Here is a 21014-nt window from a genome sequence, read left to right as displayed (position 1 = left end):
GTGACATATCACAGAAGTCTGGATCCAAAGCATCGTTGCTCTAGCTCTTATAGTCTTTGAGCATTAGGCGCTGAAGGGGACGGACAGACGGACGGACGGACGACAGACAGGGCTCTATCGACTCGGCTATTGATGCTGATCAAGAATATATATACTTTATGGGGTCGGAAACGATTCCTTCTGGACGTTACACACATCCACTTTTACCAAAAAACTAATATACCACAATAATCCTTTTGAGTATCGGGTATAAAAAAAAAAATTGGAAAGACTGAGAATTTGAGAACGCAGCAGGCAGCTGTTGCTTGTGTAAAATGTCATATACCTCGGATTTGCTGTTCGGTTTAGTATTAGTAGCTAGCTCAGACCATAAACTCTAAACAGATAGTTTTATACGATAAATTCATATGTTTTCCACATGATTGGCTAATTTTCTGTACTCTATATTTTCGGATTGCTTATAAAATAGCGTTTAAGTAAAACAGGACAAAAAAAATTCCACAATATCTTTGATTTTACATTGTAACTACAGATTTTATACATGTCTATCTACACCAAAAACAAGAGATATATTTTTCACATTAGCGATACAAAAGGCGTATCTCGAAGAAGATGCAAGGTGAGAGACCTAGAGAGGGTTTTTACATGCGAAGGATAAAAGAATAGGGGTAAACTCTTCAATTTATTTAAATTTGTTCATCTTTCTGCTTAAAGGACTATGTTGAATGAGAATGTAAGTTCCAGCTTGCGCGGTGTCTAGAGCTCGTCCTTTACGTGTATGCCTGGGTATTACTTGTTCTCGATGGAAACGCACTTGCAGCGGTCCTGTTCGACCAAGAAGTCCATTGCCTCCCAGGCTTGGCCACCGTCTTTGAAGAGAAAGATGGCACGGTTGTCATCGACCATATACCTCTCTGCCTGAATGTGGTTATTTCATAGGCTGGTCTGCCAGAGCTTGGTAATGGTTTCGCCTTCCTCACGCGTTGGGTTGCCGGTAACGGAGACGAATGTCATGAGCGTGCGTCCCATCTTCGATAGGGGTTCTTGCTGTCCAGATTTGAGAGATCAATCTTCGGCAGCTCGTCCGGCTCTAGTGGCTCCTCATCTTCCTGTAAAGACTTCTTTTCATTATTCAGGCTCTTTTGTTGCCATTTGTATGATACTTGCATCCCACTGGTCCAGCAGACGTTCCAAATCAGCTTCACTATAGTCGCGTTGTTCCAGTCCCACCTGAACGATAGGTGGCCAGGGCTGAGGGCGACGCGCCATCTAGCGGAAGTCCAGGGAGGCTCGATGGTGTATGGGGACATCGGGGGGAGCTGGAGCCGTCACTGGGGATATAAGGAAGAGAATAGGATTAGTTATATGTATTAGTAAGGGAAAAAGGGATAAATAGGAGTGAAAATATTAGAAAACGTGGATTGGATTAAAGAAATCGTGGAGCGTGGACGGAGTAACGTCGAAATTGGAAATTTTGTGATTAAATCAGAAAGTTTGAAGTGATTACAGAAAAGGCGGGCGATAAAATAGGTTGTAATGCAGAAAATTTTACAAACAGCCGGCAAGGAATATAGCCACCAGAACCGGGCCAGAAGGTTTCCTGGAGAGGGACACTGGAGTTCGAGAAAGTCGACTGCAGAGAAGAAGACTGCCCAACGGAACCTGAGTGAGTTCGCTCCAGTTGCGCGTGTGTGAGCAAAGTAGCGCGGGACGTGTGAAGGGGGAGGGTGAAAGAGAACGATTTAGCTGCCAGGGCGATTCTAGCCACACCGCACGATCGTTGCATCGCCTTCCAGTGCGTGCCACACGTTTGGTCTCATTCACCAGGTAACAACCCCGAAACCCTATTCACACACACACACACGCGCACACGTATACTCGGACCTATATAAATTTAGGGCTGACCGGCCACGGCCAGCGATCGCCCACGTCGTTTGAATTTAAAGAAAAAAAACATAATCCGCACTCCAAACACCGTTCCACATTAAATGTTATTTTGTTCCGTGTGTTGTCCTTTATTTAGTAATTAGTATTAGCTTAAACCGTTTAACGTACATTGAAAAAAAATATGTAAAAACACCAAACCTTTCACGAACCTAAATCTGCGATCAGCTGTTCAGTGCCAGAAGATTAACCCTTAGTGGGTGACGCGGGGGTCCCATCAGTCCACCGTATTTGGTCGAGCGATTTGTGAAAAAAATATTGTTTATTGTTTATGTCCCGGGGACCCTTAACAAGAGCTCTTGGTAGGTTAAGTCTCCGTAGGGGACCGAGTTAAATTAACTCCCGTAAAACTGGATCCAGTCAACTACACATATTCCATTACGTAGGGGTGAGGGTATCCCTGTTGGTTGAACGAAATTTCAGCAGTTATTTCCTTGTTTGCCTTTGTGTCGAACGTTTTGGTGTTTCTTAGTGGTTGGTGATAATTTTGAGTATAGCTATTTATTAATGAGAAAGATAAAATTGTCAATTTACGATTATTAAAGCTTGGATATATATTGAAGCATGATGCATTAAATTTAAAATAGAGGGAGGACGCGTGGCGTAAGCCATGGATTAGGCCAGCCGTTACCGTTCCAGCAGAGGGTGGCCAAAATGAACGGTGTGTTTGGTCACAGGTAGGGCGGGCGCGCGAAGTGATAACACCCAAGCTTCACCCACTTGATAGCCGTCTGTTTATGATTTTCTTTGTTGTTGTTAGGTTGTTAGTTTTGATGTCCCGAGAAGTAGTATGTCTCCTTTTTTGTCTACATTTGGCGGGCAAGGGGAACTACCCAGCCCTGGGGTCGACAGCTAGCCGGCATTGCCCTCTGGGAAACAAGCCAAGTGTAACAGCGTATGTCCTTCTTGGCCCACGCCGGTTTTTCTTCTTCTGCGAACTTCTTTGCCAGCACAACAGGCGTAAGTGCCAGGCACAGCAAAATAAGACTTGCTTGCATTCTAATTTAATTTAAAGTTTATTTCGCACGCAAACAACCAAACACGTCACCTATTCATGTCAAAATAATCACAGAAAACATCGAAACAGAGAAAATCGAAGTTCTTCCACCTCTAGCACACACGTACACGTAAAACACAACGAAATATCGCCGAACAGCTGGGAGCGCAACGGACAAGAATTTTGTATTGCGTATTGAAATGCCGCACTCTATGCTGGTAAATAGTGTTTAGTAAATAGGGATAGATAAGTTTAACTAAAGCTAAAAGCTAAGAAAAGACACGTGCAATAAACGGGAACAGTGCGCCGCTGATAGAGGGTTTCGGAAGGTGTGGAACATTGCAATATAGCGTGCCCAGTGGCTACTGACCATTACTTCACTTCGCGTCAATTAACGTGGGATATTGAAAACAATGCGGTCTAGTAATATGTGCCAAAACATTTGACTTGCGTTCTCTGTCGGGTCAGTCGGTAATGCCGATGACATCATCATCATTGTGTTTATGTGTTTCCCTCGTTCCATCTGTTTTGTTATGCTTTTGTATATTTTAGAAAAATCTGTACCCACACAACGAAAGCGAGTGCAAAAGTGTTTAACGCAAGATACCCGCTAGACGAGCGCGGCGGCCTCTCCCACAAATTTTTTAAACAAAAGAAAGGAAGGAAGAAAAATCAATAAATAAAATCAACACGCCCAGCTGCTAGTACAAGATGGTCTTCGAGGCAGTTGTTGCCGATGTCCTCAACAAGGTGCTGGGAGACTACATCGAGAACTTGGATCGTAACCAGCTCAAAATAGGCATTTGGGGAGGTAAGTTCATAATTTTATTCTGAACCCCCCAAAGTATGACACAATTGGGCTCCACACGAACGCGATTCCAACTACCTTTGCCTTTGTTTAATCCATTTTATATATCACCCGCTATTTTATTGCTCTATCTGCACGCACTGTTTGCTTTTGCGACCCCCAACAACCACACCGATGACCTTATCCTTCGTAAGTCATGATTACGCGAAGTGACATGGGCCCGAGAGGCACAGCTGAGAATAAATTCCACGCTCTCAACGGCACTCCCCCAAATGTAAGATTAATAATAATGTATAGTTTATTAATAGTGTTATTCGAAAAAGAGTACAAAGTGTATGATTTAAGATGTGCAATTAACGAGTCTGTTCGTCCGACTTTTTGTTCAACTTTCTGCTTCTACTTCCAACAACCGACTCCCGTATCGATAACCCCTTATCGGTTAGGTCTTTTAAACATCGGTTAAGTCTGGTTATATCGGTTAGGTCTTATCGATGGTATCTTAAGTTCAAATGTTAATTTAGATGGGATAGTGCTAACTGCTTGATACACTGTCCTTTACATTATATTCTTGATCACCATCACAAGCCGAGTCGATTGAGCCATGTCTGTCTGTCCGTCTGTCCGTCCGTCCGTCTGTCCGTCCCCTTCAGCGCCTAGTGCTCAAAGACTATAAGAGCGAGAGCAACGATGTTTTGGATCCAGACTTCTGTGATATGTCACTGCTACAAGAATATTTCAAAACTTTGCCCCGCCCACTTCCGCCCCCACAAAGGGCGAAAATCTGTGGCATCCACAATTTCGACGATACGAGAAAACTAAAAACGCAGAATCGTAGAAGATGACTATATCTTCTAGAGTGCAAAATCTGAACCATATCGTATAATTATTATAGCCAGAATCAAGAAAACAATTTCATTCTTTCTCGCTCTGTCTCTCTCTAACACACAGGTTTCATGGTCGGTTTTGCCAATTGTAAAATATGAGTTCAAGGATCTCAGAACCTATAAGAGCCAGAGTAACCAAATTTGGTATCCACACTCCTGTGAAATCTTACCTTGACCATTTTGTGTCAAAATTTCGCCACACCCCCTTCCGCCTCCGCAAAGGACGAAAATCTGAGGCATCCACAAATCTCAGAGACTATTAAGGCTAGAGTAACCAAATTTGGTACACACACTCCTTTAAGATGTCACTATAAAACGTATATCACAAAATTTCGCACCACCCCCTTCCGCCCCCACAAAGGACGAAAATCTGTTGCATCCACAATATTGCAGATTCGAGAAAAGTAAAAACGCAGAATCATAGATAATGACCATATCTATCAGATTGCTGAATCTGGATCAGATCAGATCATTTTTATAGCCAAAAGGAACAAATCAATTTGCACTGGCTACGCAGTGCCCGACGTCACGCTCAGACTGATTTTCTGTCTCTCTCGCACGCACTCTTTCTCGTGTCGTTTAATATTAGCGGCGTCTGCCGGAGGAGAGCCATACTGACTTAGTATCGGGTATAACTGTAGAGTTGCGGTCTCCGCAGCAACTCACAACGTTCCCCCCTCGCCATGTCTGTCTGTCCGTCTGTCCGTCCGTCCGTCCCCTTCAGCGCCTAGTGCTCAAAGACTATAAGAGCTAGAGCAACGATGTTTTGGATCCAGACTTCTGTGATATGTCACTGCTACAAAAATATTTCAAAACTTCGCCCCGCCCACTTCCGCCCCCACAAAGGACGAAAATCTGTGGCATCTACATTTTTATAGATAGTATAAAACTAAAAACGCAGAGTCGTAGAAGATGACTATATGTTCTAGAGTGCAAAATCTGAACCAGATCGTATAATTATTATAGCCAGAATCAAGAAAACAATTTCATTCTTTCTCGCTCTGTCTCTCTCTAACACACAGGTTTCATGGTCGGTTTTGCCAATTGCAAAATATGAGTTCAAGGATCTCAGAACCTATAAGAGCCAGAGCAACCAAATTTGGTATCCACACTCCTGTGATATCGGACCTTGACCGTTTCGTGTCCAAATTTCGCCACACCCCCTTCCGCCCCCGCAAAGGACGAAAATCTGGGGCATCCACAAATCTCAGAGACTATTAAGGCTAGAGTAACCAAATTTGGTATCCGCACTTCTGTTAGATCTCACTATAAAACGTATATCTCAGAATTTCGCCCCACCCCCTTCCGCCCCCACAAAGGACGAAAATCTGTTGCATCAACAATATTGCACATTCGAGAAAACTAAAAACGCAGAATCATAGATAATGACCATATCTATCATATGGCTGAATCTGGATCAGATCGGATCATTTTTGTAGCCAAAAGCAAGAAATCCATTTTCTGTGGCTACGCAGCGCCCGACGTCACGCTCAGACTGATTTTCGTTTAATATTAGCGGCGTCTGCCGGAGGAGAGCCATACTGACTTAGTATCGGGTATAACTGTAGAGTTGCGGTCTCCGCAGCAACTCACAACGTTCCCCCTCGCCATGTCTGTCTGTCCGTCTGTCCGTCCGTCCGTCCCCTTCAGCGCCTAGTGCTCAAAGACTATAAGAGCTAGAGCAACGATGTTTTGGATCCAGACTTCTGTGATATGTCACTGCTACAAAAATATTTCAAAACTTCGCCCCGCCCACTTCCGCCCCCACAAAGGACGAAAATCTGTGGCATCTACATTTTTATAGATAGTATAAAACTAAAAACGCAGAGTCGTAGAAGATGACTATATGTTCTAGAGTGCAAAATCTGAACCAGATCGTATAATTATTATAGCCAGAATCAAGAAAACAATTTCATTCTTTCTCGCTCTGTCTCTCTCTAACACACAGGTTTCATGGTCGGTTTTGCCAATTGCAAAATATGAGTTCAAGGATCTCAGAACCTATAAGAGCCAGAGCAACCAAATTTGGTATCCACACTCCTGTGATATCGGACCTTGACCGTTTCGTGTCCAAATTTCGCCACGCCCCCCTCCGCCCCCGCAAAGGACGAAAATCTGGGGCATACCCAAAACTCAGAGACTATTAAGGCTAGAGTAACCAAATTTGGTATCCGCACTTCTGTTAGATCTCACTATAAAACGTATATCTCAGAATTTCGCCCCACCCCCTTCCGCCCCCAAAAAGGACGAAAATCTGTTGCATCCACAATATTGCAGATTCGAGAAAACTAAAAACGCAGAATCATAGATAATGACCATATCTATCAGATTGCTGAATCTGGATCAGATCAGATCATTTTTATAGCCAAAAGGAACAAATCAATTTGCACTGGCTACGCAGTGCCCGACGTCACGCTCAGACTGATTTTCTGTCTCTCTCGCACGCACTCTTTCTCGTGTCGTTTAATATTAGCGGCGTCTGCCGGAGGAGAGCCATACTGACTTAGTATCGGGTATAACTGTAGAGTTGCGGTCTCCGCAGCAACTCACAACGTTCCCCCTCGCCATGTCTGTCTGTCCGTCTGTCCGTCCGTCCGTCCCCTTCAGCGCCTAGTGCTCAAAGACTATAAGAGCTAGAGCAACGATGTTTTGGATCCAGACTTCTGTGATATGTCACTGCTACAAAAATATTTCAAAACTTCGCCCCGCCCACTTCCGCCCCCACAAAGGACGAAAATCTGTGGCATCTACATTTTTATAGATAGTATAAAACTAAAAACGCAGAGTCGTAGAAGATGACTATATGTTCTAGAGTGCAAAATCTGAACCAGATCGTATAATTATTATAGCCAGAATCAAGAAAACAATTTCATTCTTTCTCGCTCTGTCTCTCTCTAACACACAGGTTTCATGGTCGGTTTTGCCAATTGCAAAATATGAGTTCAAGGATCTCAGAACCTATAAGAGCCAGAGCAACCAAATTTGGTATCCACACTCCTGTGATATCGGACCTTGACCGTTTCGTGTCCAAATTTCGCCACACCCCCTTCCGCCCCCGCAAAGGACGAAAATCTGGGGCATCCACAAATCTCAGAGACTATTAAGGCTAGAGTAACCAAATTTGGTATCCGCACTTCTGTTAGATCTCACTATAAAACGTATATCTCAGAATTTCGCCCCACCCCCTTCCGCCCCCACAAAGGAGGAAAATCTGTTGCATCCACAATATTGCAGATTCGAGAAAACTAAAAACGCAGAATCATAGATAATGACCATATCTATCAGATTGCTGAATCTGGATCAGATCAGATCATTTTTATAGCCAAAAGGAACAAATCAATTTGCACTGGCTACGCAGTGCCCGACGTCACGCTCAGACTGATTTTCTGTCTCTCTCGCACGCACTCTTTCTCGTGTCGTTTAATATTAGCGGCGTCTGCCGGAGGAGAGCCATACTGACTTAGTATCGGGTATAACTGTAGAGTTGCGGTCTCCGCAGCAACTCACAACGTTCCCCCTCGCCATGTCTGTCTGTCCGTCTGTCCGTCCGTCCGTCCCCTTCAGCGCCTAGTGCTCAAAGACTATAAGAGCTAGAGCAACGATGTTTTGGATCCAGACTTCTGTGATATGTCACTGCTACAAAAATATTTCAAAACTTCGCCCCGCCCACTTCCGCCCCCACAAAGGACGAAAATCTGTGGCATCTACATTTTTATAGATAGTATAAAACTAAAAACGCAGAGTCGTAGAAGATGACTATATGTTCTAGAGTGCAAAATCTGAACCAGATCGTATAATTATTATAGCCAGAATCAAGAAAACAATTTCATTCTTTCTCGCTCTGTCTCTCTCTAACACACAGGTTTCATGGTCGGTTTTGCCAATTGCAAAATATGAGTTCAAGGATCTCAGAACCTATAAGAGCCAGAGCAACCAAATTTGGTATCCACACTCCTGTGATATCGGACCTTGACCGTTTCGTGTCCAAATTTCGCCACACCCCTTCCGCCCCCGCAAAGGACGAAAATCTGGGGCATCCACAAATCTCAGAGACTATTAAGGCTAGAGTAACCAAATTTGGTATCCGCACTTCTGTTAGATCTCACTATAAAACGTATATCTCAGAATTTCGCCCCACCCCCTTCCGCCCCCACAAAGGACGAAAATCTGTTGCATCAACAATATTGCACATTCGAGAAAACTAAAAACGCAGAATCATAGATAATGACCATATCTATCATATGGCTGAATCTGGATCAGATCGGATCATTTTTGTAGCCAAAAGCAAGAAATCCATTTTCTGTGGCTACGCAGTGCCCGACGTCACGCTCAGACTGATTTTCTGTCTCTCTCGCACGCACTCTTTGTCGTGTCGTTCAATATTAGCGGCGTCTGCCGGGGGAGAGCCATACTGACTTAGTATCGGGTATAACTGTAGAGTTGCGATGTCCGCAGCAACTCACAACGTTCCACCTCGTTTTTTGTGTGCGTTCAACTTGAACTTGATAACATAATGCTAGCCCGTGCAGCGTCATGAATATCCACATTTTTTAAAGATACGATAAAACCAAAAACGCAGAATCGTAGAGGATGACTATATGTTCTAGAGTGTAAAATCTCAACCAGATCGTATAATTATTATAGCCAGAATCAAGAAAACAATTTCATTCTTTCTCGCTCTGTCTCTCTCTAACACACAGGTTTCATGGTCGGTTTTGCCAATTGCAAAATATGAGTTCAAGGATCTCAGAACCTATAAGAGCCAGAGCAACCAAATTTGGTATCCACACTCCTGTGATATCGGACCTTGACCGTTTCGTGTCCAAATTTCGCACCACCCCCTTCCGCCCCCACAAAGGACGAAAATCTGTTGCATCCACAATATTGCAGATTCGAGAAAACTAAAAACGCAGAATCATAGATAATGACCATATCTATCAGATTGCTGAATCTGGATCAGATCAGATCATTTTTATAGCCAAAAGGAACAAATCAATTTGCACTGGCTACGCAGTGCCCGACGTCACGCTCAGACTGATTTTCTGTCTCTCTCGCACGCACTCTTTCTCGTGTCGTTTAATATTAGCGGCGTCTGCCGGAGGAGAGCCATACTGACTAAGTATCGGGTATAACGGTAGAGTTGCGGTCTCCGCAGCAACTCACAACGTTCCCCTCGCCATGTCTGTCTGTCCGTCTGTCCGTCCGTCCGTCCCCTTCAGCGCCTAGTGCTCAAAGACTATAAGAGCTAGAGCAACGATGTTTTGGATCCAGACTTCTGTGATATGTCACTGCTACAAAAATATTTCAAAACTTCGCCCCGCCCACTTCCGCCCCCACAAAGGACGAAAATCTGTGGCATCTACATTTTTATAGATAGTATAAAACTAAAAACGCAGAGTCGTAGAAGATGACTATATGTTCTAGAGTGCAAAATCTGAACCAGATCGTATAATTATTATAGCCAGAATCAAGAAAACAATTTCATTCTTTCTCGCTCTGTCTCTCTCTAACACACAGGTTTCATGGTCGGTTTTGCCAATTGCAAAATATGAGTTCAAGGATCTCAGAACCTATAAGAGCCAGAGCAACCAAATTTGGTATCCACACTCCTGTGATATCGGACCTTGACCGTTTCGTGTCCAAATTTCGCCACACCCCCTTCCGCCCCGCAAAGGACGAAAATCTGGGGCATCCACAAATCTCAGAGACTATTAAGGCTAGAGTAACCAAATTTGGTATCCGCACTTCTGTTAGATCTCACTATAAAACGTATATCTCAGAATTTCGCCCCACCCCCTTCCGCCCCCACAAAGGAGGAAAATCTGTTGCATCCACAATATTGCAGATTCGAGACTAAAAACTAAAAACGCAGAATCATAGATAATGACCATATCTATCAGACTGCTGAATCTGGATCAGATCGGATCATTTTTATACCCAAAAGGAACAAATCAATTTGCACTGGCTACGCAGCGCTCGACGTCACGCTCAGACTGATTTTCAGTCTCTCTCGCACGCACTCTTTGTCGTGTCGTTTAATATTAGCGGCGTCTGCCGGAGGAGAGCCATACTGACTAAGTATCGGGTATAACTGTAGAGTTGCGGTGTCCGCAGCAACTCACAACGTTCCCCCTCGTTTGGTTTATCTTGGTGTTCTGTTTTGGTTTTTTGCTTAAAAAGCCGTTGGTTGCATTATTTATTGAGCCATAATTTTTAGCTTTTTTGACGCATTTTTTTTCCTCCTCGTATAGCCCATATATAGATTTAAGTTCTGTTTTTAACTTTTTTATTTCTGCCAGAAGCCTGTTGCATTTCTTTTTATAAAAATTATTTGACTTAAAATTTTTTTTACATTTTTCGCAATTAGATACTTCTGTTTCTGCATCAATTTCGGGCTCAATAAATTCAACAGAATTATTTTCCAGTTCAATTTCTAAGTTCAAAGTTGGAATAGCTTCGCTTTTCAACTTTTCCTTCCCTATATATGCGCTAGAAAAATGGTCATCGCATATAATCAGTTTTTGTTCATAATTCTCCAGTGCAACACAACATTTTTCACGCCAAATTTGACCAAAAATGCTGTCTGCAGGCGGAAAATTAAACATTTTTATACCAGGATTGATTTTTGGCATTCTTCACAATGCATTGCCGGCCGGACTTTGCATCACCCATTCTTATTCCGCTCATATTTTTTTACAACTGATTGCAATGATTGCTAAACAAGAAGTGAAGAAGCGAGCCTGGCACGAGCTCGACCCAACCCAGAAATATGCTTGTAGCTGTGTATATGTGTGTATGTCCTAGGTCGGCACGGCCATAAACCGGTTTCGCCCGCAGCATATACGGCTTTTAGCTTCACACACAAGCGCACTGAAAGCATGTCAGTGCTGCGTGCCGAAACCGTAGGGCAGCGTGGTCGCTGATGTCTTTGGCGCGGCACAGTGGGGACTCAGCCGAAATAGCCAAAAAAAATGGTATGAGTGCTTTAGATAAATTTAATGTACGCATCTAATAGAGAATTTTCCAATCGAATTTTCAAGATAGTTTTAGTTTAGGAGATATAAGCACTCAAAGTTTAAAATTTTTTCAGTGTGCAAATATTTATTGAACTCATATTCACTAACTAATTTAGCAAGCTGAGACGGCCAAAGGTCCCACTGTGCCGCTCCAAAGACATCGGCGATCCGCGGCCACCGCTTCGACGGTGCTGAGGCTCGAGAGTCCAGAATTATTTCGTTGCTGGTGAAGGCATTGCCGAACAGACGAAACCGTAGAAGATGACTATATCTTCTAGAGTGCAAAATCTGAACCATATCGTATAATTATTATAGCCAGAATCAAGAAAACAATTTCATTCTTTCTCGCTCTGTCTCTCTCTAACACACAGGTTTCATGGTCGGTTTTGCCAATTGCAAAATATGAGTTCAAGGATCTCAGAACCTATAAGAGCCAGAGTAACCAAATTTGGTATCCACACTCCTGTGAAATCTTACCTTGACCATTTTGTGTCAAAATTTCGCCACACCCCCTTCCGCCTCCGCAAAGGACGAAAATCTGAGGCATCCACAAATCTCAGAGACTATTAAGGCTAGAGTAACCAAATTTGGTACACACACTCCTTTAAGATGTCACTATAAAACGTATATCTCAAAATTTCGCACCACCCCTTCCGCCCCCACAAAAGACGAAAATCTGTTGCATCCACAATATTGCAGATTCGAGAAAACTAAAAACGCAGAATCATAGATAATGACCATATCTATCAGATTGCTGAATCTGGATCAGATCAGATCATTTTTATAGCCAAAAGGAACAAATCAATTTGCACTGGCTACGCAGTGCCCGACGTCACGCTCAGACTGATTTTCTGTCTCTCTCGCACGCACTCTTTCTCGTGTCGTTTAATATTAGCGGCGTCTGCCGGAGGAGAGCCATACTGACTTAGTATCGGGTATAACTGTAGAGTTGCGGTCTCCGCAGCAACTCACAACGTTCCCCCTCGCCATGTCTGTCTGTCCGTCTGTCCGTCCGTCCGTCCCCTTCACCGCCTAGTGCTCAAAGACTATAAGAGCTGGAGCAACGATGTTTTGGATCCAGACTTCTGTGATATGTCACTGCTACAAAAATATTTCAAAACTTCGCCCCGCCCACTTCCGCCCCCACAAAGGACGAAAATCTGTGGCATCTACATTTTTATAGATAGTATAAAACTAAAAACGCAGAGTCGTAGAAGATGACTATATGTTCTAGAGTGCAAAATCTGAACCAGATCGTATAATTATTATAGCCAGAATCAAGAAAACAATTTCATTCTTTCCCGCTCTGTCTCTCTCTAACACACAGGTTTCATGGTCGGTTTTGCCAATTGCAAAATATGAGTTCAAGGATCTCAGAACCTATAAGAGCCAGAGCAACCAAATTTGGTATGCAAACTCCTGTGATATCGGACCTTGACCGTTTCGTGTCCAAATTTCGCCACACCCCCTTCCGCCCCGCAAAGGACGAAAATCTGGGGCATCCACAAATCTCAGAGACTATTAAGGCTAGAGTAACCAAATTTGGTATCCGCACTTCTGTTAGATCTCACTATAAAACGTATATCTCAGAATTTCGCCCCACCCCCTTCCGCCCCCACAAAGGAGGAAAATCTGTTGCATCCACAATATTGCAGATTCGAGACTAAAAACTAAAAACGCAGAATCATAGATAATGACCATATCTATCAGACTGCTGAATCTGGATCAGATCGGATCATTTTTATACCCAAAAGTAACAAATCAATTTGCACTGGCTACGCAGCGCCCGTCGTCACGCTCAGACTGATTTTCAGTCTCTCTCGCACGCACTCTTTGTCGTGTCGTTTAATATTAGCGGCGTCTGCCGGAGGAGAGCCATACTGACTAAGTATCGGGTATAACTGTAGAGTTGCGGTGTCCGCAGCAACTCACAACGTTCCCCCTCGTTTGGTTTATCTTGGTGTTCTGTTTTGGTTTTTTGCTTAAAAAGCCGTTGGTTGCATTATTTATTGAGCCATAATTTTTAGCTTTTTTGACGCATTTTTTTTCCTCCTCGTATAGCCCATATATAGATTTAAGTTCTGGTTTTAACTTTTTTATTTCTGCCAGAAGCCTGTTGCATTTCTTTTTATAAAAATTATTTGACTTAGAATTTTTTTTACATTTTTCGCAATTAGATACTTCTTTTTCTGCATCAATTTCGGGCTCAATAAATTCAACAGAATTATTTTCCAGTTCAATTTCTAAGTTCAAAGTTGGAATAGCTTCGCTTTTCAACTTTTCCTTCCCTATATATGCGCTAGAAAAATGGTCATCGCATATAATCAGTTTTTGTTCATAATTCTCCAGTGCAACACAACATTTTTCACGCCAAATTTGACCAAAAATGCTGTCTGCAGGCGGAAAATTAAACATTTTTATACCAGGATTGATTTTTGGCATTCTTCACAATGCATTGCCGGCCGGACTTTGCATCACCCATTCTTATTCCGCTCATATTTTTTTACAACTGATTGCAATGATTGCTAAACAAGAAGTGAAGAAGCGAGCCTGGCACGAGCTCGACCCAACCCAGAAATATGCTTGTAGCTGTGTATATGTGTGTATGTCCTAGGTCGGCACGGCCATAAACCGGTTTCGCCCGCAGCATATACGGCTTTTAGCTTCACACACAAGCGCACTGAAAGCATGTCAGTGCTGCGTGCCGAAACCGTAGGGCATCGTGGTCGCTGATGTCTTTGGCGCGGCACAGTGGGGACTCAGCCGAAATAGCCAAAAAAATGGTATGAGTGCTTTAGATAAATTTAATGTACGCATCTAATAGGGAATTTTCCAATCGAATTTTCAAGATAGTTTTAGTTTAGGAGATATAAGCACTCAAAGTTTAAAATTTTTTCAGTGTGCAAATATTTATTGAACTCATATTCACTAACTAATTTAGCAAGCTGAGACGGCCAAAGGTCCCACTGTGCCGCTCCAAAGACATCGGCGATCCGCGGCCACCGCTTCGACGGTGCTGAGGCTCGAGAGTCCAGAATTATTTCGTTGCTGGTGAAGGCATTGCCGAACAGACGAAACCGATGGGCAGCGGGGTCGCGGTAGAGACGAAGTACAGGCGAAAAGGGAATTGAAACCCCGCGCGCTCCCTCGTGCCTTTTGGGTCCTAATGTTAGGACCCGCCATAGAACAGCTTTTTGGTCGCTCATGCAACATCTTGGTATTGTATAGTCTTTGGTTTAATTCAATTAATATTCAACGTTCTCCCTCTGCTCATTAGGAATTCCAAGCATTCAAGAAAACACTCGAAACTCAAAATATAAAATGCGGCATGCCCAAAAACCAGACGCTTTTTATTGGAATTGATGTATGTACATACATATGTATGTATATTGGGTGGGGTGTGCTGGTTCCTATAAATACAGCATACAGTGCGTATAACTAGCATAAGACAGCAAAAGAGTTAGTTCAATAACCGGAAATCTCTATTCAATGCCACTTTCTTATCGGTCGAATCGTAGAAGATGACTATATCTTCTAGAGTGCAAAATCTGAACCATATCGTATAATTATTATAGCCAGAATCAAGAAAACAATTTCATTCTTTCTCGCTCTGTCTCTCTCTAACACACAGGTTTCATGGTCGGTTTTGCCAATTGCAAAATATGAGTTCAAGGATCTCAGAACCTATAAGAGCCAGAGTAACCAAATTTGGTATCCACACTCCTGTGAAATCTTACCTTGACCATTTTGTGTCAAAATTTCGCCACACCCCCTTCCGCCTCCGCAAAGGACGAAAATCTGAGGCATCCACAAATCTCAGAGACTATTAAGGCTAGAGTAACCAAATTTGGTACACACACTCCTTTAAGATGTCACTATAAAACGTATATCTCAAAATTTCGCACCACCCCCTTCCGCCCCATAAAGGACGAAAATCTGTTGCATCCACAATATTGCAGATTCGAGAAAACTAAAAACGCAGAATCATAGATAATGACCATATCTATCAGATTGCTGAATCTGGATCAGATCAGATCATTTTTATAGCCAAAAGGAACAAATCAATTTGCACTGGCTACGCAGTGCCCGACGTCACGCTCAGACTGATTTTCTGTCTCTCTCGCACGCACTCTTTCTCGTGTCGTTTAATATTAGCGGCGTCTGCCGGAGGAGAGCCATACTGACTTAGTATCGGGTATAACTGTAGAGTTGCGGTCTCCGCAGCAACTCACAACGTTCCCCCTCGCCATGTCTGTCTGTCCGTCTGTCCGTCCGTCCGTCCCCTTCAGCGCCTAGTGCTTAAAGACTATAAGAGCTAGAGCAACGATGTTTTGGATCCAGACTTCTGTGATATGTCACTGCTACAAAAATATTTCAAAACTTCGCCCCGCCCACTTCCGCCCCCACAAAGGACGAAAATCTGTGGCATCTACATTTTTATAGATAGTATAAAACTAAAAACGCAGAGTCGTAGAAGATGACTATATGTTCTAGAGTGCAAAATCTGAACCAGATCGTATAATTATTATAGCCAGAATCAAGAAAACAATTTCATTCTTTCTCGCTCTGTCTCTCTCTAACACACAGGTTTCATGGTCGGTTTTGCCAATTGCAAAATATGAGTTCAAGGATCTCAGAACCTATAAGAGCCAGAGCAACCAAATTTGGTATCCACACTCCTGTGATATCGGACCTTGACCGTTTCGTGTCCAAATTTCGCCACACCCCCTTCCGCCCCCGCAAAGGACGAAAATCTGGGGCATCCACAAATCTCAGAGACTATTAAGGCTAGAGTAACCAAATTTGGTATCCGCACTTCTGTTAGATCTCACTATAAAACGTATATCTCAGAACTTCGCCCCACCCCCTTCCGCCCCCACAAAGGAGGAAAATCTGTTGCATCCACAATATTGCAGATTCGAGACTAAAAACTAAAAACGCAGAATCATAGATAATGACCATATCTATCAGACTGCTGAATCTGGATCAGATCGGATCATTTTTATACCCAAAAGGAACAAATCAATTTGCACTGGCTACGCAGCGCCCGACGTCACGCTCAGACTGATTTTCAGTCTCTCTCGCACGCACTCTTTGTCGTGTCGTTTAATATTAGCGGCGTCTGCCGGAGGAGAGCCATACTGACTAAGTATCGGGTATAACTGTAGAGTTGCGGTGTCCGCAGCAACTCACAACGTTCCCCCTCGTTTGGTTTATCTTGGTGTTCTGTTTTGGTTTTTTGCTTAAAAAGCCGTTGGTTGCATTATTTATTGAGCCATAATTTTTAGCTTTTTTGACGCATTTTTTTTCCTCCTCGTATAGCCCATATATAGATTTAAGTTCTGTTTTTAACTTTTTTATTTCTGCCAGAAGCCTGTTGCATTTTTTTTTATAAAAATTATTTGACTTAGAATTTTTTTTACATTTTTCGCAATTAGATACTTCTTTTTCTGCATCAATTTCGGGCTCAATAAATTCAACAGAATTATTTTCCAGTTCAATTTCTAAGTTCAAAGTTGGAATAGCTTCGCTTTTCAACTTTTCCTTCCCTATATATGCGCTAGAAAAATGGTCATCGCATATAATCAGTTTTTGTTCATAATTCTCCAGTGCAACACAACATTTTTCACGCCAAATTTGACCAAAAATGCTGTCTGCAGGCGGAAAATTAAACATTTTTATACCAGGATTGATTTTTGGCATTCTTCACAATGCATTGCCGGCCGGACTTTGCATCACCCATTCTTATTCCGCTCATATTTTTTTACAACTGATTGCAATGATTGCTAAACAAGAAGTGAAGAAGCGAGCCTGGCACGAGCTCGACCCAACCCAGAAATATGCTTGTAGCTGTGTATATGTGTGTATGTCCTAGGTCGGCACGGCCATAAACCGGTTTCGCCCGCAGCATATACGGCTTTTAGCTTCACACACAAGCGCACTGAAAGCATGTCAGTGCTGCGTGCCGAAACCGTAGGGCAGCGTGGTCGCTGATGTCTTTGGCGCGGCACAGTGGGGATTCAGCCGAAATAGCCAAAAAAATGGTATGAGTGCTTTAGATAAATTTAATGTACGCATCTAATAGAGAATTTTCCAATCGAATTTTCAAGATAGTTTTAGTTTAGGAGATATAAGCACTCAAAGTTTAAAATTTTTTCAGTGTGCAAATATTTATTGAACTCATATTCACTAACTAATTTAGCAAGCTGAGACGGCCAAAGGTCCCACTGTGCCGCTCCAAAGACATCGGCGATCCGCGGCCACCGCTTCGACGGTGCTGAGGCTCGAGAGTCCAGAATTATTTCGTTGCTGGTGAAGGCATTGCCGAACAGACGAAACCGATGGGCAGCGGGGTCGCGGTAGAGACGAAGTACAGGCGAAAAGGGAATTGAAACCCCGCGCGCTCCCTCGTGCCTTTTGGGTCCTAATGTTAGGACCCGCCATAGAACAGCTTTTTGGTCGCTCATGCAACATCTTGGTATTGTATAGTCTTTGGTTTAATTCAATTAATATTCAACGTTCTCCCTCTGCTCATTAGGAATTCCAAGCATTCAAGAAAACACTCGAAACTCAAAATATAAAATGCGGCATGCCCAAAAACCAGACGCTTTTTATTGGAATTGATGTATGTACATACATATGTATGTATATTGGGTGGGGTGTGCTGGTTCCTATAAATACAGCATACAGTGCGTATAACTAGCATAAGACAGCAAAAGAGTTAGTTCAATAACCGGAAATCTCTATTCAATGCCACTTTCTTATCGGTCGAATCGTAGAAGATGACTATATCTTCTAGAGTGCAAAATCTGAACCATATCGTATAATTATTATAGCCAGAATCAAGAAAACAATTTCATTCTTTCTCGCTCTGTCTCTCTCTAACACACAGGTTTCATGGTCGGTTTTGCCAATTGCAAAATATGAGTTCAAGGATCTCAGAACCTATAAGAGCCAGAGTAACCAAATTTGGTATCCACACTCCTGTGAAATCTTACCTTGACCATTTTGTGTCAAAATTTCGCCACACCCCCTTCCGCCTCCGCAAAGGACGAAAATCTGAGGCATCCACAAATCTCAGAGACTATTAAGGCTAGAGTAACCAAATTTGGTACACACACTCCTTTAAGATGTCACTATAAAACGTATATCTCAAAATTTCGCACCACCCCTTCCGCCCCCACAAAGGACGAAAATCTGTTGCATCCACAATATTGCAGATTCGAGAAAACTAAAAACGCAGAATCATAGATAATGACCATATCTATCAGATTGCTGAATCTGGATCAGATCAGATCATTTTTATAGCCAAAAGGAACAAATCAATTTGCACTGGCTACGCAGCGCTCGACGTCACGCTCAGACTGATTTTCAGTCTCTCTCGCACGCACTCTTTGTCGTGTCGTTTAATATTAGCGGCGTCTGCCGGAGGAGAGCCATACTGACTAAGTATCGGGTATAACTGTAGAGTTGCGGTGTCCGCAGCAACTCACAACGTTCCCCTCGTTTGGTTTATCTTGGTGTTCTGTTTTGGTTTTTTGCTTAAAAAGCCGTTGGTTGCATTATTTATTGAGCCATAATTTTTAGCTTTTTTGACGCATTTTTTTTTTCCTCCTCGTATAGCCCATATATAGATTTAAGTTCTGTTTTTAACTTTTTTATTTCTGACAGAAGCCTGTTGCATTTCTTTTTATAAAAATTATTTGACTTAGAATTTTTTTTACATTTTTCGCAATTAGATACTTCTTTTTCTGCATCAATTTCGGGCTCAATAAATTCAACAGAATTATTTTCCAGTTCAATTTCTAAGTTCAAAGTTGGAATAGCTTCGCTTTTCAACTTTTCCTTCCCTATATATGCGCTAGAAAAATGGTCATCGCATATAATCAGTTTTTGTTCATAATTCTCCAGTGCAACACAACATTTTTCACGCCAAATTTGACCAAAAATGCTGTCTGCAGGCGGAAAATTAAACATTTTTATACCAGGATTGATTTTTGGCATTCTTCACAATGCATTGCCGGCCGGACTTTGCATCACCCATTCTTATTCCGCTCATATTTTTTTACAACTGATTGCAATGATTGCTAAACAAGAAGTGAAGAAGCGAGCCTGGCACGAGCTCGACCCAACCCAGAAATATGCTTGTAGCTGTGTATATGTGTGTATGTCCTAGGTCGGCACGGCCATAAACCGGTTTCGCCCGCAGCATATACGGCTTTTAGCTTCACACACAAGCGCACTGAAAGCATGTCAGTGCTGCGTGCCGAAACCGTAGGGCAGCGTGGTCGCTGATGTCTTTGGCGCGGCACAGTGGGGACTCAGCCGAAATAGCTAAAAAAATGGTATGAGTGCTTTAGATAAATTTAATGTACGCATCTAATAGAGAATTTTCCAATCGAATTTTCAAGATAGTTTTAGTTTAGGAGATATAAGCACTCAAAGTTTAAAATTTTTTCAGTGTGCAAATATTTATTGAACTCATATTCACTAACTAATTTAGCAAGCTGAGACGGCCAAAGGTCCCACTGTGCCGCTCCAAAGACATCGGCGATCCGCGGCCACCGCTTCGACGGTGCTGAGGCTCGAGAGTCCAGAATTATTTCGTTGCTGGTGAAGGCATTGCCGAACAGACGAAACCGATGGGCAGCGGGGTCGCGGTAGAGACGAAGTACAGGCGAAAAGGGAATTGAAACCCCGCGCGCTCCCTCGTGCCTTTTGGGTCCTAATGTTAGGACCCGCCATAGAACAGCTTTTTGGTCGCTCATGCAACATCTTGGTATTGTATAGTCTTTGGTTTAATTCAATTAATATTCAACGTTCTCCCTCTGCTCATTAGGAATTCCAAGCATTCAAGAAAACACTCGAAACTCAAAATATAAAATGCGGCATGCCCAAAAACCAGACGCTTTTTATTGGAATTGATGTATGTACATACATATGTATGTATATTGGGTGGGGTGTGCTGGTTCCTATAAATACAGCATACAGTGCGTATAACTAGCATAAGACAGCAAAAGAGTTAGTTCAATAACCGGAAATCTCTATTCAATGCCACTTTCTTATCGGTCGAATCGTAGAAGATGACTATATCTTCTAGAGTGCAAAATCTGAACCATATCGTATAATTATTATAGCCAGAATCAAGAAAACAATTTCATTCTTTCTCGCTCTGTCTCTCTCTAACACACAGGTTTCATGGTCGGTTTTGCCAATTGCAAAATATGAGTTCAAGGATCTCAGAACCTATAAGAGCCAGAGTAACCAAATTTGGTATCCACACTCCTGTGAAATCTTACCTTGACCATTTTGTGTCAAAATTTCGCCACACCCCCTTCCGCCTCCGCAAAGGACGAAAATCTGAG

General features: G+C 42.7%; 1 protein-coding gene and 1 pseudogene across 1 annotated transcript in view; one reads left to right on the top strand and one right to left on the bottom strand.

The window, feature by feature from the left end:
- Window positions 1-427: 427 nt before the first annotated feature.
- On the bottom strand, window positions 428-3004 carry LOC117192320 (annotated as a pseudogene).
- Window positions 3005-3064: 60 nt separating this feature from the next.
- LOC117192317 (vacuolar protein sorting-associated protein 13-like) overlaps window positions 3065-21014 on the top strand; it is a 46208-nt gene continuing 28258 nt past the window's right edge. The window contains 2 exon segments of the mRNA XM_033396970.1: window positions 3065-3159; window positions 3494-3752. Of these exon segments, the coding sequence (XP_033252861.1) occupies window positions 3653-3752 (100 nt within the window). The 5' untranslated portion in view covers window positions 3065-3159; window positions 3494-3652.

The sequence above is a fragment of the Drosophila miranda genome (genome assembly GCF_003369915.1).
Source record: "Drosophila miranda strain MSH22 chromosome Y unlocalized genomic scaffold, D.miranda_PacBio2.1 Contig_Y2_pilon, whole genome shotgun sequence".
NCBI classification, from domain to species: domain Eukaryota; kingdom Metazoa; phylum Arthropoda; class Insecta; order Diptera; family Drosophilidae; genus Drosophila; species Drosophila miranda.
This window is presented reverse-complemented; position numbering and strand designations above follow the sequence as displayed.